This window comes from Pteronotus mesoamericanus, unplaced genomic scaffold (genome assembly GCF_021234165.1).
Source record: "Pteronotus mesoamericanus isolate MK-2021 breed Mesoamerican mustached bat unplaced genomic scaffold, CSHL_Meso_final scaffold_232, whole genome shotgun sequence".
Classification (NCBI taxonomy): Eukaryota; Metazoa; Chordata; class Mammalia; order Chiroptera; family Mormoopidae; genus Pteronotus; species Pteronotus mesoamericanus.
In genome coordinates, this window is record NW_026555311.1 from 18,415,220 (window position 1) to 18,434,136 (window position 18,917).

Here is an 18,917-nt window from a genome sequence, read left to right on the forward strand (position 1 = left end):
AAAAATGATTACCAGCATTTTCTTGTCTTAAATCAAAGCACCACCAGAGAGCTATAAAAGTTTCTTTTGTGCTTATCCAAGCATTGGTAAGAATGTTCGTGATTGGAAAAATTCATTTCCAAATACTTTTACATATTTGTATTGCCATATGTTTAAAACTAGGCTTCTAACTATCTCCTTGGATATAACAGTGCATTTATAACAGTGCTTATTTCCAAAAAAAATCTTGGAGAAGTATAAGAAAAATAATAGTAAAAAAACCACATACGTGTGTTTTTCAAATGTAGACAGTATCAACTGAAGGGCTTGGTTTATTCCCCCTTCCTTAAAACCTTCAGAATAATTTTAACTGTTAAAATTAAAAAGAATATCTAATTATGTGTATTAGTGTTAAGACATATATGAGAGTCCATAAAATATCTAAGCTTAAATTACAAATTGTGCTTACCCAGGAAAACTTGCCACAGAGTGCTGAGTGGAGATCCTCATTTCCTTCTGGCTGCTGATCTGAGACATCTCTTCCTCCTCTCCTACTCTGTACCCTGTCCTGCCTTCCTCTAGCTAGCTCTTCACATCTATCCTCCCAGTACTACTTCAGCGCAGTCTACGGAAAGAGATAGGTGAGGGCAAAGCCAGAAGGGGAACCACTGGAGCAGCTCCTCTTGTCTTCCTCTCCCTTCCACCACTGGGCTTGTCTATTCTGCAAGGTCCCCAGGACTAGTCTAAGATACTCATCCGGAATCTCCTTTCGATCCTACTGCAGAACTTCCACTTTAACTCCAAGGGCGAAATGCTTAATATGGCTTTCCTTTTTAGAAAAGGAAATGGTAGAGGAACAATTTTGAATTTTCCTTTGAAATGTAAACGATCTTCCTGCTCCAGGCCAGGGAGAAAGAGAAACTACGAAGGAGAGGGGATGTCTCTTTTAGAGGGGATGTTTCATCACCAGGTACCACCAGATGGGTACCTGGTGATGAAACTGGCTGACCAGCCACTTGCCTTGCAGTCTATCCTTCCGCTGGCTGCCAGAGGCAGACCCCAGAGAATAATCAGGGGATGGGGCAGGGGGCAGGTATAGTACTTCATTTCTGAAGCAGCTCATTGCTGGCAAACTCCAGGATTCAGTTCCAAACCCTGAGCTAGGTGATTTGACCTACTGTGGCCGGAAGCTGAAAGATGACCAGACCTTTGACTTCTATGGCATTCAACCTGGGTCCACAGTCCACGTTCTATGCAAATGGTTTATGAGAAACCAGTACCTGTGGACAAAGTGGATCCCCTGAGGGAGTTCTGGGTGCTGCCCGCTGCCTTGCTCCGGTCCTAGAGAGAGGGGGTCTTTAAATGTCTGCCAATAAGGAGTCTCTGGGTCAGATCATTGTGGCCACCCAGGCCTCAGCAATGACTGCATTGCTCTCCGTGTTCTCCAGAACAAGGACCCTTTGTCTTCGCTGATCCCAACACACTTGTTACCTCGATACCTGCTCACCGAACCCTAGTCAATGACATTGTCCTGGCTGTGCACTCACTAGATGTCAGGCGGTGCACCTTTGCGGAGGGCTAACTCCTCTTTCCGGAGCACTCCTTCCAGCTCATACTGGGACGTGTCAGGTGGCTTGCTGTTTGAAGGGCTCTTGATGAGGACGACTTTCACCCATGTGCCAGGTTCGTGCCCTCTCGCAGCACACCCAGCTCCTGCTCAGGCTCCTTGGGGCACATTAGCACTGCTGGACCCAGGCCCATCACCCTGAGCTAGCTGGCCAATATTCTGGCCAGCTCTCCAGAGAGCAGCTTTCACATGCCTACATCTGGCACCCAAGGCCATTCCTCAGGACCTCACCAATGTCCTCAGGTGTCTAGTCAGGGATGCCCATCACCAATAGTCTCTTTAGCCAAGCCCTACAGTATGCCCTGCAGGCCTCTGGGCAGCCCAGTGTTCAGAGCCAGTGGCAGCCTTAGCTGCGGCAGCTGCAAGGTATGGGCATTCAGGACAGTGAGCCAAGCCTTCAGGCCCCACAGGCAACTGGCACCAGGGAGGTTTTGGTGGGAGGGGGGACATACAAGTGACTCTAAGCTCATCTTTTTGGGGGGAGCCCCATGAACTCCCTGCTACTACCGAACCCCCAACAAACTGTCAAGGCAACCTTGAACATGCCCCATTTCTTCTCTCCCCAATACACCTGATAGCTGACCTTCAAAAAAAAAAGAAAGTAAACCGTCTTACTTCAATCCATGAGAAGAAGAAGCTAAAAAACTAGTATTATCACTAAAGTGGTATTGTGTTTCTTTATGATGCCAGTAAATGCAAATAAGTAAGAGGCAGGGAAGAGAGTTTTTTTTTTAACAACAACAACAAAAAAAGGTTGGGGGCGGAACATGACTTAAAATTTAAAACGTTGTAGATGGGGCTAGAACACTTACTTCATACAAAATAAATGAGTAAGTTTGCTTGGAGATTACTTCTTCCCTCCCTCCCTCTCTTCCTCCTTTCTTTGTCTTAACAAATATTATAGAGGTCTACTATAACCTAGGCACTGTGCTTCAGTTTAAGTTTACAAAATTAAAAAGGAAAAATTTCATGCTGTATTGGTCAAGACAAAATTTTCAATAACTTAACATGATAATGATTCATGTCTTACTTATGTCGAAGTCTGACTAAATGTTTTGGATGTGCCAATTCAGAACTCCTGGTCTCTTTGGAGTCCACCCCGGTCCTCCGCATTTAGCATGCTCGTACACAAAGAGAGCAAGGAAGAAGAGGATAGCACAGGATGTCTTGTACCCAGCCCGGAAGTTGTATACATTATTTCTACTATTGCACTAAGCAGGATCCAATTGTGTAGCTCTACTGCAATTGCGAGAGAGGGTGAGGAAAGTAAGTTCCTCAAATGAACTGGAAGAGCAAGTGAGATAGCCAGAGACAAGCTCGTGTTTGCCACATGTGCCCTCAATAATATATATCATAAGATGTTGCAAAGAATAGCTCCTGGCACCTACTATGGCTTTCTGTAGCTATCTGATAGATGAAAAAGTGCATTCTGAGTGACTAGAGGAGAGGATATGATGAGGTGAGATGAAGACAGATAGTGTGATAGTGGAAAAAGAAGTTGGGTAGGTTTTTAATGTTTTTTCATGATGGACTTGGAAATTTGAGTCAGGCAATTCTTCGTTGCCTTAACTCTTCTCTGCATTACCAGATGTATCTCCAGGGTACTGTGATAGTTAACATTAGCGTGCCATGCCCTGTTATGAATGCTTTGTATGTATTTAGCATAGCCTGTAGTCTTCACAACAATATCCTGTGATGAGTATTATTATTCCCATAACAATAAGGAAACAGATACAGAGAAGTTAAGTAACTTGCCAGTCACACTTTCAGTCTTTGTGAAAATCAAAACACTCTCCCACACTTCCCAATGCCACCTAACGTTGGAGAACTGACTTGGTTGACAACAACTAAATATCATTCCATTCTCATCTGGCTTTCACTATTGTGATTGAGAACTCAGTTGATCTGTATACCAAGTAAGATAGCTGGCTATTTCTAAGAACTTCCCTTTGGTATTTTGAAATTTCATTATAGTGTATTGATAAAGAGAATTTTTTTTACTTTAAATAATTTCTTATTTTTCAATTACAGCTGACATAATATATTTTTCCAGAAGTACAACATAGTAATGAGATATTTATATTCCTTTTGAGGTGATCACCCCGTAAGTCTAGTGCCCATATGGCCCCTTACATAGTTATTACAGTATTACTGACTGTATTTCCTATGCTGTACTTTAGATACTTGTGACTGTTTTTATAACTGGCAATTTGCACATCTTAATCCTTTCCCCCTTTTTTATCCATCCCCCCTACTCCCTTCCATCTGGAAACTATCAGTTAGTTCTCTGTATCTGTCAGTTTCTTTCTTTTTTTTTTTTGTTTTGTTTCTTAGATTCCACATATAAATGAAATCATATGGTATTTATCTTTCTCTGTCTGACTTATTTCACTTAGACTAATACTCTCTAGTTTCCCATGTTGTCATGAACAGCAAACTTTTACTCTTTTTTATTAGCTATTATCTAATTAAATTCCCTCTCATTCTTTGTTTTCTCTGAGTGAAACTAACATGATATGTATGTAGGGTTTCCCCCCCCCATCCTGAATTACCTATCTTTTTTTTTTTTTTTAAACTAGAGACTCAATCCTCGAGTTTCTAGTTTACATTTTGATTATTTCTTTAGCTCTGTTACCTTTCTGTTTACTAATGATCTTTTTCAGCAGATCATTTCTAATATGCTATTTAGCCAAAACATTGAGTTTCTAATGTCAATATTATATATTTTATTTTTTGAAATTCACTTTTGTATGTTTAATTTTCTTAATCAATTTTGATAGTCACTTGTTCTTTCATTAAGGTTTCAATAAACTATCTTGCATCTTTAAACATACTTATTGCATAGTCTTTTTTACTGTCAGTTTTAAAATCTATGGTCTTTAAGATGTGAATACAGCGGTTGGTTGTTTCTATTGACTCTCAGTGTCTTGTTTTCGTGTGCATTTAGTAATTTTTATTTTGAGCCTATTTTCTTTGGAACTTTATCTGTGAGAATTCTTTGACACCTAAGTTTAATGTGCTTTCTTCCAGAGAGCACTACCACCTAGAATTGCTTTAAAATAAATTTTTGGTCTTTTTTTTAGGGGGGATTGTTGTGGGTACTAAGATAGTGTGAATTTTAGTCAACAAACCCATGTGAATTCAGGCTTGAGATTAGGGATTATTAGAGCTTTTATTTTCTGTCAATCATCCTACAATGTAGCAGGCATTTGTCTCTAAAATGATGGTTAATTTTTTCCCCCTAGTTCACATAATAAGAACATTGTCCTTTAAGTGTCCAGACTTTACGCCAATGTCTCAGGTCTAACCTTCCATCCTGGTAAGGGCCCCAGCTTTGTCTCCTTACCCCATAGGTGGTCCATTAAAACCTAGTGCTCATTTTCCATTTTCCTGTTGTTTTTGGCCTCTGAAGTTTCCTTAATTCCTCTTCCAGCATTAATCAGTAATCCCTTTGAAAAATATTTTATTCAATATCGTTATGTGTGTCCTACTTGGAAAGATTTCTCTAACATCAAATTGCCCTATTTCCAAAAACAGAAGTCAAGATTGGGTATCTTATCAGGGACCCGACTGTAAAGTCTTTGCAAGCTGTATATTGTAGATTTGCTGATGTGAACTGATGAATTTTATAATATATCTTAGACAATTTTAAGTAGACAATCCATGAAAAGATCCCTACAAGGGAACCACAAAAGGGAAATATTAAAATGCAAGCACAGACAAAAGACAATCACAAGGCTGATTTTTCCCCTGCTCTTCTTTGACAACCATGTTAAACAAATGATAATCTAATCAGGTATGAGAGGAGAAGGTAGTCTAACACAATTAGTCAATCAAGAAGACCATTTGAGACATGAAGTTAAACCAGGATGATTAGCAATAAATTCCATGCTAAGAGAGGATTATACTTAAGATATTAGAGAATTATAGCAATACACATATAATTTTATATAGAGGAAATATATATTTGCATACTTAATTTTTTTGGAGACCATCACTGTAATCAACTACCTTACCTTTTTGTAGACAATAAAGAGTTACTGAAGGTTCTGAGGCAAATAGTAACATGATTATATTGCTATTTAGAAAGATTAATCTAATTGTAAAGGAGTAAGACTGGAGGCAGGAGATTGATTTCTAGGGATCTGATTTAATGTTCAGAATAGCTTCCTCTTTCTATATCCTCAAATATATTTTAATGGCAATTTCTATCAAACCCGAAAAGTCAGATTGGCAGTTAAGTTGGAATTATCATTAGTTATAAGATGTCAATAAGGCAGCTTCCCCAAATATGCTTTTTAAATCATGATCCAAAATTATTTCTATTAAATTTATAATCTTAAACAAAAACAATTCATCAAATATTTTAAAGTTCAAACATAACCTAAAAAATTATCATCAGCAGACCTGACACACAGTACATTCTAATTGAATATTAATTTCACTTTTAGATTATCACTGCTGTAGCCATTGTACCGTGGTCCAAACTAAGAGAACGAAACTTTAAGCAGAAAATTCAGTAATTTGTTTTTTGTTTCTGTATGGTATGTTTTATATTCATTCACAAAATTTCCTGTTCCTACTGCTATTCCTTTCTTTTGGGGAGATTAAAGCCAGGAGACTAAGGATAAGTTTACCATACTTGTCCTCACAGCACTGCAGTGCTGGACCACCTTCCACGTGGAGATGCTCTTTCCTCAGGGCCGCCCACTGGAGATGTGAGGTTACACCACTTCTTACCACCACTGTGTTCAGACACCAAACATGTTGCTAAAAATCTCTGTCATTTCTCTGGAAGAAAAGCAATATTTGACAAACGACTTAAGAGTTGGAGAGGTAAGGTAAAATAATAATACTGAAAGGAAATGTGTTTAGAATTGATATTTTTTTTTAAAAGAAAGCATACAAGATGAAGGATCCAGTAAAAGAGGTGTTGGCTTGACTGAACCTGTTTAATGAATCGGAAGGCTAGAATTGAACAAAAGCAAACACAACCAACTAAGGAAATCAAGAGAATAATTTACTACCTGTGAGAGTGCTCATAAACACACAAATGTCAATGGTTTTCAGTCAATTAAAATACACCCAAATACGTAGACCCAGGGCATAAAGATTGTGTTAGTTCTGCAAAAGAGTGACTTTATAAAGTAAAATGCTGGACTACACAGAAAATTAATGATAAAAGTAAAAAGAAATTTCTAAGGGTCTAATAATGGCCCTTTACTTTGGAAACCCAACTAAGTTATTGTATCTTAATGTATAAACTAAGTATGTTAATGCAAGTATATGATTTTCCTCCCATATCACCCACTAAGATTTATGCTCTTTGTATGTTCTGCGGGTGGTTTTTCTTTATGGGGAAAAGGAAAAGAAGGCTTTAAACATTATTTCTTTGTAACGTGGAAGAAATCATATTTCATTTGTTTTTATCTCTAGAGGTTGGCAGATTGCCTGACATGCCAGAGTAAATATTTGATAATTTTCCTTTAATGAATGATAACTTTCTCCATTATATTATTTCTCTCAGCCAAAATAATTATTCAAAAGATATATTATACTAACTAGTTCTTTATAAAAACTAAGTATCTTTGTAAAGGGGAGGCACTTTAAGGCCTCCCTGCAGGCCTGCGGGGAGGAAGCACCTTGCCGGGAGGAGGCCCGGCAGTCCATGCGTGGAAGAGGGGGAGGTCTTCTGTGCTTTTTCATCCAAAACAGTAATGAGCTTCTCAAAAAAAATTAACCTCATAACAATTTTTAAAAAGAGGGAAATAACAAATGCCAACATTCATATACAACAGATGATGCAAAAAGCATTTTACTATCTTTTCTCTTGGCATTTATTCTGTTTTTTTTTTCCTATAAAGGGAGACAAGATTTGGAGTCAACTCCATGTACCTGAATTCTAGATCACTCATCTTCTAACCGGTGCCCTTGGATAAATTACTCATTCCTTCTGTGCTTTCATTCTCTCATGTGTAATTTAGAGATTATATATGAAAATTACCCTGAAAAGCTTTGCTTCTATGAAGGTAAGGCAACTAAATAAAAAAGTATTATATCTTAGTGTCTTTCAATTCCAGTTATTGTGATTAAAAATTCAAAGTGCTATTTGGTGTTTAATAACTTGATTAACATAATTTACACAAAGAGATTGTGTATCATAATTGTTTTTATTGAGAAATAAATAACATTAAGTGCAGAGTAAATAAAATAGAGATTGTAATAGTACTAATTTTCTGAAGTCCTTGGGAGGATCAAATAAGAAAATACATTTGAAATATTTAGACTATTACCTGACATGTAGTAAACAATTAATAAATGTCAGCTCCTACTATTATTCCTGAAACAATGGTTTAGATAAACTCACCAATGAGCATGTTATCCATTAAAATCAAATGCCAAAGAAAATTTGTGAGCAAGTTAGCACTTTCTCACTTATGCAAATTATTTTTTCATGGACACTGAGAATATAACTTCAGAGCACTGTATCAAATTAACTTTTCCCGGGGAGAACTGACTACCCCACCATGCTCGAGACACAACTGCATAATGGCACCTATGGTTTTTCCTTTCCCTAACTCTTTGCATGTCCCTCATCTCCTCTGTAAACTCTAAGCACTTGGGAGACAAGGATGGGCTCTGCTTTGATTTCTCTGAATTCCCAGGGCCTGTCACAATACCTGGAACTTTATAAATGCTCACTAGGTGTTTATTAAATGGATGGTTGACAATCACATTTCTTTCTCTCTTTTGAACAGTCTCCTCAGCATCAGACCCACAGAACCTATACCAACTAGATGTCTCCACTTGGATGCCTCATGGTAAATCTACTAGTGTCTCCTCCTTCTGCATTTTTGACTTGATGTCATACAACAGATATCTATGGCATGTGTTTTCATAACATCATTGTTTCTATACCATCTCCAGACTTTGCTTTGTTCTCTCCATTCCACTGCAAGGTTCCTCTTGTCCCTACATCCTTCCTTTAGTCTTTACAGTCCTCTCTCTCCACCACAGAGTCCAATACAAACTGCTAGAGCACTCTTTCTAAAAATGCAAATCTAATCACAACACTTCTTTATATAAAATTCTCCAGTGTCATTCCAAAAAACTTTACCTAAATTTAATTCTTCAGTATGGCCTAGGAGACACTGGTTTTTCTCTTTTTGTCTACATCCAGCCTCCTCTTTCCCATGCTCCAGCCTACCCAGACGTCTTGAGTGAGTTGCAGTCTCTGACCAGGTGCAGCCTCAGGGATCTGGGGCTTTTAAACATGCTGCTCTCATTGCATGAGGCATCTTCCCTTCTCCTTACCTAGTCAGCTCTAAAGTTTTGTACATCTCCTTTCGGAAGCATTTTCTGGTCTCTCCATTTAGACTCCATTTTCCGTCCTATGTTCTCCTTAACACGTTCCCAGTTTTGTCACTGTCTTTTTTATTTCCCAACACCCACTGTGAGATGGTGAGTTCTTGAGAGCAGAGGAGAATCAGTACCAAATGGGGAATCAGAAGTGGTAGCCCCCTATTCTCAGACTTGCTACCAACTCTAAGTCCCATTAGAGACAAGTTAGGAATAATACTGGACCTCAGCTTTTATTTTCTTTATCACAGTACTCATGTAGATTATCTTTATATGGACCCTCAACAGGAACAGCTTTAAAATATATTTGTGATATCTTTTATTCTATCGTATTTCTGCAGAAGCTGATTTCTATATGACAAAGTTGCTCTAGCAATCCTTACTGATTGCTAGTCACCACTGACAAGGAGACCAATACCCAGTAATTCAGAGCAAAGCAACTGAATCAGGAATATTCTTCTACCCTCTACCATATAATTTTCATTAAAATAAATACTGTAAAGGCCCAAAACAAACAAAACAAAACAACCAAGAGTCTTAGACAATAGTATATGAGTACAGGGTACAAGAAGACAAGCATAAAAGAGGAAGTAGATGCAGGTAGGAAATTTATAAGGATGTGCTTATGCTATAATTTGGGGATTAAAAACAGCACTTTTGAAGACAGGCTGTCTGGGTTCAAATCCTAACTCTTTTAATTATTAGCTATATGCATGTAGGAAATTCTGAGCCTTATTTTCCTTACTGTTAAGTAAGGATAATAATAATAATACATAACCCATAGTAGTGTTATAAGTATTAAATAAATTAACTCATATTTCATGCTTATATAATGCCTGGTACCAGTAAGGTAGGTAAGCTATGAGTATTAGTAAGAGGACATAAAGGACAGTAACATAATCAAACTATAAAATGTGGTCACTGTATTTCAAAACAAAAAAGTCAAACATGATCTGAAAAATTAATCTATTTGATCAGACATCACTACATAGTAACTGATTGAACTATTAACTAGAATCATCATCAATGGTGGTATTATGCATGGTATTCTACACATATATATGCATTAATTTTTATATATATATATTCATAAGCTACACTGGAGAAGAATATATGGTTTTTCTTAGGGGTAAAAACTACCCTTAAGCATTACTGAAGAAGAATTGCAACAAGCCATTTGAATTTACTTGGGTAGTAATCACTTTATAAATGGGCAAAATTAAACACACATTTAAATTAATAAAAATACTTATAATCAGCTGAAATTATATTAAATTGGCCATAACAGAAAATTGTTAAAATAAAAGCAACATGAAACACAAAATTTTATTACTGTGTACCTAGACTTACTGCAGAATAGCTTATGTGCTATCATGAAAAGAGTCTTGGAAAACGACACCCTGAGTTTACAACAGATATAAACCTAAGTCAGTTTTGCATTGAAAATACATAACCACTTGGCTTAAGAATTCTACTTGAGATGTTTGATAATAATCTCCTGGATCACAGGGCCATTAACTCTGTATGGAGCATTGATCCCAACAGACTAGAACTGAACATAATTTGAGCTGTGTGCATACCTTGGCCTAAAGATGGACAGTGAACCATCAGCCAGTTTTCCATGCAAATATTTTTGTTTGATTTGGACATCAGATAAAGCAGTCCAACATGTTCCAATTAAAAGCAGTCATAGGGTATCTCTGGAGGAATGATTGTTTGGCAAATACAAATACAAGTATTGAACACATATGCTAGAAAGGCAATAGGCATTTTCTTGGAGCTAAAGATATGATTTTTCATCCAAACTATGTATTTATGTGGTCTCTGTAATTATTTACTTATTTTAATGAATCAGTAAGGGCATGACTTATATTTTATGTATCCAGTAAATGTTATCCTTCAAAACAAAGCCAAATACACTCAGGAAGATGTTGGCAGGGACTTATGAACCACCAGTGTGGTAGTCACTCAAGGATCAACCCAAATAATGTATAATGAAAGTTCAAGCTCAATTTGGAGAATATTTTCAAGTTTGGTTTTATACAGGATGAACTGGCTTTTTTTAAAACTTTTTATGTATAATATAAAATTGACCATTTTAGCCATTTTTAATTGTATAGTTCAGTGTCATAGTATAGTCACACCTTTGTGCAACCTCACCATCATCTGTCTCCAGAACTTTGTCATCATCCCAATGGCTGAGTGGTTTTGGAATATATGTAGGTTTGACTTTCTTCAGACTGGTTCCCTAAAAATGTCTTTTTGAAGGAAATTTTGATTAGTTCACAATTCATTAAAAGAATGTGTATCTGAGTTCACCACATGAGTTCAATTTATTCAAATGTATGTTTTGCTATTTATGTTTTTTTAAGTCTCTGCTTGGGAGCACTAGAAAATAGCCCTACCAAGAATAAGACGTTAGACAGTCTTGATGAGCAAAAACGACCTTAATTGTATTTTCACCCTTAGATGTATATTTACACCGCATTATTATATGATGTAAAACAGCATAAAAATCAAAAACAGTAATAGCACTTATGCACATGTATGATCAGCATTCCACTTTGTCAAATTATTTATCAAATAACTTTTGGATCCATTATCATAGTAGCCTTATTTTATAAGGAAGTTTATTCTAGACATTTATTTTCATCTTATTTTAAAAGAAATTAAGACTTCCTCTTGGGTGTCTTAAAGTTTTATGTGCCCTAGGCACTGGGGCTTACTGTACCTAATAGAATTATTGGCCCTGCAGTCAGTCAGTAAAATGCTACGTGGTGTTTGCCAGGCTTCTGGGAAACGTGGTAAAAGGTTTGGTGGCAAAAAGACTTCTTGGATTACACCTGCCCAGATATTGTGAACAAGAAGAGGAAACCTGGGAGCCACTGGGATCCTGAAAGTGGAATTAACACAGAGGAAGCAGAACTGGGGGTTGGATCTCATCTCAGCCCAGAGTTTACTTGCCTCTCAAGCAGAAATACACGAGGACCTATACAACTCCTTTTTTCCACAAGCCTGCTTAATGTAGGGTTTTTGTTAAAGAGGATGTTCACTGAAATCAAACTGCTTAATTAAAAATGTACAAAAAGAAACAAATACTTTGCTTATGCTGTTACTCTAGAACCAGGTACATTCACATAGACAACACGGTATTATGGAAGTGGCTTTCTAATTCTGCTCAGCCTTTGCAGTTGCACTGGTATCCTCAAATGCGTTTTCTTATTTCTCTAATCCATACTGGGATTGGTCACAAACAAAAAATGTACCCCCGTCACTTCCGTACTTAAAATGCTCCAGTGATTCCTCACTGCCTTGGGGCAAAAGCTCCAGAGCATTTTAGTCTAGTGGGTCAGCCCTTCTCAGACAGGTGTCTTCATCCCCACCCCCAGCCCATCTGGAGGTTTACATATTAAATGTCTTCTTTGCTCTTACTTAAGTGTCTTTGTTCAAACTTTCCCTATGCCAGGAATGCTTTTCTTCTTCATCACATCTTCTCATCTTGAAGTTTGGCTAGTTGTGTTCAATAAAGCGTTATTAACTTGGATTATGCCTAAACTCAAAAAGGGGAGAATCTAAAGGGGTCTCTGGGTTACTCTAAATGACAACTAATGCACTAAAGATGTGAACGTGCTTGTCCTCATGATTGTTTGTAAATATAAAATCAAGATTTAATACACACCCAAGAAACAGTGGTAGAGCATGGTATTAACATCTGATGGAGTTCTCAAGGAGAAAGGGCTACATGGAGTTTCTACCAGTGTCTTTAGTTTCTTTGTGTTAAGCTATCTAAAACCTATTGTGGGTTGGCCTCTGCCCCCATCCAGGCTCATCTTGGTGGTCATCTCTAAGGCACTGGCCCCGATTAAGGCTAACTTAATGCACAAGTGTCTTTCTTAGGGAAGACTTCCTTCCATCCTCAGCGGCCATCGCCTCTGTCTCTGTGATCCTTTTATTTGTAACTAACTGCTACTGTTACAGATACTATACCAGACTGTGGAAATAACTAGCAAGTTTGAGCCTTCGGTGATTCTTAAATCCAAAAAATAATTCAAAGACTCTAATTGAATTTCTTTAGTGTTCTCTAGTACAAACATGTCCTACTTACACAAAAAGCGCTCAGGTGCTGCTCTGTGTTCCTCTCCCTTGCTGCTTCACATGTAAGTATTGCATTTAAGCATGGACAGTTTTTCTCCTGCTGTTTTGCTTAGATTTTTTTCCTCTTAGCTGAATTCTTTTTTCCCCATTTTTCCAATCTTCATGTTCTCAAAGACAGCTTTCCCTTTCAATCTGCATTTTAAATATAATAAAGTTTTTTCTTACTTTTTAAGATTAAAAATGTGAAGGGACTCTGCGCCCCCATCAAGTTAATGACTTCCAGCTGCAAACCCTGCAGGAACTGGGCTGGGGTTCTGTGAACCAGCCTTCTCCTTGGCCAGTTAGCAGTCCATTTGGCTCCACCAAGAGAGCGCACTAGAAAGAGACTTCACCCTGATGGAGGAAAGGAATTTACTCTTTTGTATTGCTTTCAGGTTTACAGCATGGTGGTTAGAAAATCATATATATATACTTTAACCTCAAAGTCTTCCCACTTTCCCCACCCCCATATTCCAGTACAAGCCTGGTACCATATATAGTTATCACAATATTATTGACTATAGTCCTAATGCTGTACTTCACATCCCTGTTACTATTTTGTAACAGCCAATTTGTACTTCTTTTGCCTTTACCTGTTTCACCCAGTCCCCCAACCCCCCTCCTTCTGGCAAGCACCAGTCCCAACTTTGTGGCTATGACTCTGTTTCAGTTTTGTTTGTTCATTTATTTTTGTTCTTTAGATTTTACACATAGGTGAAATAATATGGTATTTGTCTTTTTCTGACTTATTTCACTGAGCATAATACCCTCCACGTCTATCCATGCTGTTGCAAATGAAAAGATTTCATCCTTTTTATGGCCAAGTAATATTCCATTGTACAAATGTACCATATCTTCATCCAATTGTTTACTAATGGACACTTGGATTGCTTCCACATCTTGGCTATTGTAAATAGTGCTGCAGTGAACATAGGGGTACATTATTCTTTCAGATTAGTGTTTTGGATTTTTTCAAATAAATTCCCAGAAGTGAAATCACTGTGTTATAGGCAGTTCCATTTATTATTTATTATTTTTTATTTTGGACAACAAGTAGGATTTATTAGTGGGTGTTAAGGTGGGAGCAGAGACTCTCATGAGAACAGAGCCCACCATTTTTCTAGGGGACCACAATTCGGGATGTATTTGATCCCACAGCCATCTGCGATGAGCTGCTTTTCAGGCTACATGTCTTCAAACTCATTCTCATGGAACTTATTAAAACCCTATTTTTTGGAGATGTGGATTTTCTGGAGGCCAAAGGACTTGAACTTGTCTCTGTGTAGAACCTCAATCACATGCTCCTTGTTATGCAGCCTGGTGCAGATGGACATAATGACTTGGCCAATGCAGACAGTGCCCACTGTGCCCTGGGGCTTTCCAAAGGCACCCTGCATGCCTGTCTGGAGCCCGGACTGGGAATAGCGTGAGGTCAGACATGAATGTCCACTAGTAAGGGCCGTATCCAAGGTTCGTTAAGACAAAACACACTAGCAACAGACTGCATACACTACCAAGGATGCTAGTATTTGCAGTATTGCACACGAGGTTCCCATGGGTAAAAGAGCATTTATAATTTTTAAGGAAACTCCCTACTGGTTTCCACAATGACTGCAATTTGCATTCTCACCAACAGTGCACTAGGATTCACTTTTCCTCCACATCCTCTCCAGCACTTGTTTGTTGATTTATTGATGATAGCCATTCTGACACGTGTGATATGAGGTGATATCTCATTGTAGTCTTAATTTTCATTTCTCTGATCATTAGTGACATTGGGCATCTTTTCATATGTCTACTGGCCATCTGTATGTCCTCTTTGGAGAAGTGTCTATTCAGGTCCTTTGCCCATTTTTTAATTGGATTGCTTGCTCTTTTGGTGTTGAGTAGTGCGAGTTCCTTATAAATTTTGGATAGTGCCCTGGCTGTATAGTTCAGTTGGTTAAAGCATCATCTCGATATATCAAGCTAAGGGTTCTATCCCCCATCAGAACACATACAAGAAGCAACCAATAAATGCATAAATAAGTGGAACAATAAATTCATGTTTCTCTCTGTTTTTCTCTCTCTGCTTTCCCTTTCTAAAAAAAAAAATCAATCAATAAATTTTGGTATTAACCTCTTATCAGATATATCATTGGCAAATATGTTCTCCCATTCAGTAGGTTATCTTTCCATTTTGTTGATGATTTCTTTTGCTGGGCAAAACGTATTTTTTTTCAGTTTTTAAAAATATTTTTTAAAATTTAATTAATTAATTAATTAAATTTAATTTTATTTTTTCCCAAATACATGTGTCTCCGCCTTCCCCACACCACTTTTCCCAGCCCCCCTCCTCCCTCCCTACCTCAATCCTTCCTCACTTTGGTTTTGTCCATGAGACCTTGCTATATGTCCCTTGACTTGCCCCTTCCCTTCTTTTTCCCCCCGCCCACCCTACTCCCCTTCCCTCTTGTCTTTGTTGGTTTCTTTTCCTTTCAGTGTTGCTGGTCTTATTTTCCTTGCATCTTTGTATTGTTGGTTAGGTTCCACTTATAGGTGAGATCATATGGTATTTGTCTTTCGCCCCCTGGTTTATTTCGCTTAGAATAATGCTCTCTAGTTCTATCCCTGCTGTCGCGAGTGTAGTAGGTTTTTTTTCTTTCTGCTGTGTAGTATTCCATTGTGTAAATGTACCATAATTTTTTGATCCAATCATCTATTGATGGGCATTTAGGCTCCTTCCAACTCTTGGATATTGTAAATTGCGTTGCTATGCTATTGGGGTGCATAGGTTCTTTTGAATTGGCGTTTTGGGATTCTTAGGGTATAGTCCCAGCAGGGGAATCACTAGATCAAAAGGCACTTCCATTTTCAGCTTTTTGAGAAAATTCCACACTGCTTTCCACAATGGCTGCACCAGTCTGCACTCCCACCAACAGTGGACTAGGGTTCCTTTTTCTCCACAGCCTCACCAGCACCTGTTGTTTGTTGATCTGTTTATGATGGCCATTCTGACCAGTGTGATGTGGTATCTCATTGTAATTTTGATCAGCATTTCTCTGATGGCTAGGGATGCCGAGCATCCTTTCAAATACCTCTGGGCCCTCTGTATCTCTTCCTTTGAAAATTGTCTGCCCAGGTCCTTTGCCCGTTTTTTGATTGGATCATTTGTCTTGGAGTGGAGTCGAGTGAGTTCTTTATATATTTTGGAGATCAAACCTCTATCTGATGTATCATTAGCAAATATATTTTCCCATATGGTTGGCTCCCTTTTCATTTTGCTGATGTTTTCTTTAGCTGTGCAGAAGCTTCTTATTTTGATGAGGTCCCACTTGTTTATTTTTTCCTTTATGTCCCTTGCTTTAGGAGACATATCAGTAAAAAAATTGCTGCATGGGATATCTTAGGGTTTCCTGCCAATGTTCTCCTCTAGGACTTTGATGGTGTTGCAAATTATATTTAAGTCTTTTATACATCTTGAGTTTATTTTTGTGTATGGTGTCAGCTGATGATCCAATTTCAATTTTTGCATGTAGCTGTCCAGCTCTCCCAACAGCATTTGTTGAAGAGGCTATTTTTACTCCACTTTATGCTTCTACCCCCTTTGTCAAATATTAGTGGCCCATAGAGACCTGGCCTTATTTCTGGGCTTTCTATTCTGTTCCACTGGTCTATGGGTCTGTTCTTGTGCCAGTACTAGATTGTTTTGAGTATAGTGGCTTTGTAATATAGTTTGATGTCCAGTATTGTAATCCCTCCTACTTTGTTTTTCTTTCTCAAAATTGCTGCAGCTATTCGGGGTCGTTTATGGTTCCATATAAATTTTTGAAATGTCTGTTCTATTTCTGTGAAATACGCCATTGGTACGTTAATAGGGATTGCATTGAATCTGTAAATTGCTTTGGGTAGTATGGACATTTTGATGATATTAATTCCTCCAATCCATGAGCATGGTATATGCTTCCATTTATTTGTGTCTTCCTTAATTTCTTTCTTCAGTGTTGTATAGTTTTCTGTGTACAAATCTTTTACCTCCTTGGTTAAATTTATTCCTAGGTACTTTATTTTCCTTGTTGCTATATCGAATGGTAATTTTTTTTCTTCTATTTCATTGCTGGTGTACAAAAATGCCTTTGATTTCTGAATATTGACTTTGTATCCTGCTGTTTTGCCAAATTAACTTATTAGGTAGAGTAGTTTTTTGGTGGAGGCTACAGGGTTTTCTATGCACACTATCATGTCATCTGCAAACAAGGATAGTTTTACTTCCTCCTTTCCAATTTGGATGTCTTTTATTTCTTTTTCTTGTCTGACCGCTGTGGCTAGGACTTCCAATACTATGTTTAATAGATGTGGTAAAAGCGGATATCCTTGTTTTGTTCCCGATCTTAGCAAGGTAGCTTTTAGTTGGGCAAAACATTTTTAATTTGCAGTAGTCCCATTTGTTTATTTTTTTCTTTCATTTCCCTTGTTAGGGAGATATATCCAATAAAAAAAATTGCTATGAGCAATGTCTGATATTTTGCTGCCTATGTTTTCTTCTAGGATTTTTTATGGTTTTAGGTCTAATATTTAAGTCTTTAATCCTATTTGAATTTATTCTTATGTGTTGTGTAAGAAGGTGATCTAGTTTCATTTTTCTGCATGCATGTATCCAATTTTTCCAAGATCATTTATTGAAAAACTGTCTTTAGCCTACTTTGTGTGCTTGCTTCCTCTGTCAAATATTAATTAACTATAAAGGTGTGGGTTTATTTCTGGGCTCTCTATTCTGTTCCATTGATCTATGTGCCTGTTTTTATGCCAGTACCATGCTGTTTTGATTACTGTTGCCTTATGGTATAGTTTGATATTAGGTAGCATGATTCCTCCAACTTTGTTTTCCTTTGTCAGGTTCGCTGTTGCTATGCAGGGCCTTTTGTGGTTCCATATAAAATTTTAAAATATTTGTTCTGTGAAATATGTCATTGGAATCTTGACAGGAATTGCATTGAATCTATAGATTATTTTGGGTAGTATGGACATTTTAATGATGTTTATTCTTCCTGTTCATGAACACGGTATATGTTTCCACTTATTTATATCTTCTTCAGTTTCTTTCTTCAGTGACCTAATTTTCCAAGTACGTGTCTTTTACAACCTTGATTAGGTTTATTCCTAGGTATTTTATTCTTTGAAGCAATTGTGGATGGGTTTGTTTTCTTAATTTCCCTCTCTATTACTTCATTATTGGCATATAAAAATGCAACTGATTATTGGATATTAATTTTGTATCCTGCTACTTTGCTGATTTTGTTTATCTGTTCTAGTAGTTTGTGATGGAATCTTTGGGGGTGTCTATGTACAGTATCATGTCACCTGTAAAGACAGTTTTACTACTTCATTTCCAATTTGGATGCCTTTTATTTATTTTCCTGCCTAATTGCTGTGGCTAAGAATTCTAGTACTATGTTGGATAAGAGAGGTTAAAGTGGATATCCCTGTCTTATTCCCGATGTCAAGGGAAATGCTTGTAGTTTTTGTTGTGGAGTGTGATTCTGGCAGTGGTTTGTCATATATGGCCTTTATTATGTTTAAGTGTGTTCCCCCTATTCCCACTTTGTTGAGATTTTTTATCATAAATGGGTGCTGTACTTTATCAAATGCTTTTCTGGTATCTATTGGTATGATCATGTGGTTTTTGTTCTTCATTTTGTTTATGTGGTGAATCACATTTATTGATTTGCAAATGTTGTACCAAACTTGCATTCCTGGAATGAATCCCACTTGGCCATGGTGTATGATCTTTTTGATGCATTGCTGTATTTAGCTTGTTAATATTTTGTTGAGGACTTTA

The 18,917-nt window shown here is 37.5% G+C and overlaps 1 protein-coding gene, 1 non-coding gene and 1 pseudogene across 2 annotated transcripts in view; 2 read left to right on the forward strand and 1 right to left on the reverse strand.

Annotated features, from left to right (window-relative positions):
* Positions 1–18,917, forward strand: part of HPGDS (hematopoietic prostaglandin D synthase) — a 127,953-nt gene that overhangs the window by 33,576 nt on the left and 75,460 nt on the right. Inside the window, exons 3-4 of the mRNA XM_054591727.1 lie at positions 7,471–7,635; positions 8,365–8,427. Coding sequence (XP_054447702.1) covers positions 8,404–8,427 — 24 coding nt within the window. The 5' untranslated portion in view covers positions 7,471–7,635; positions 8,365–8,403. The remainder of the gene's footprint in view (positions 1–7,470; positions 7,636–8,364; positions 8,428–18,917) is intronic.
* On the forward strand, positions 935–2,064 carry LOC129085260 (ubiquitin-like protein 7; annotated as a pseudogene).
* LOC129085468 (small nucleolar RNA SNORA70) lies at positions 14,557–14,682 on the reverse strand. Its single transcript, XR_008530719.1, has one exon. It is a non-coding gene; the product is annotated as a small nucleolar RNA SNORA70 (small nucleolar RNA).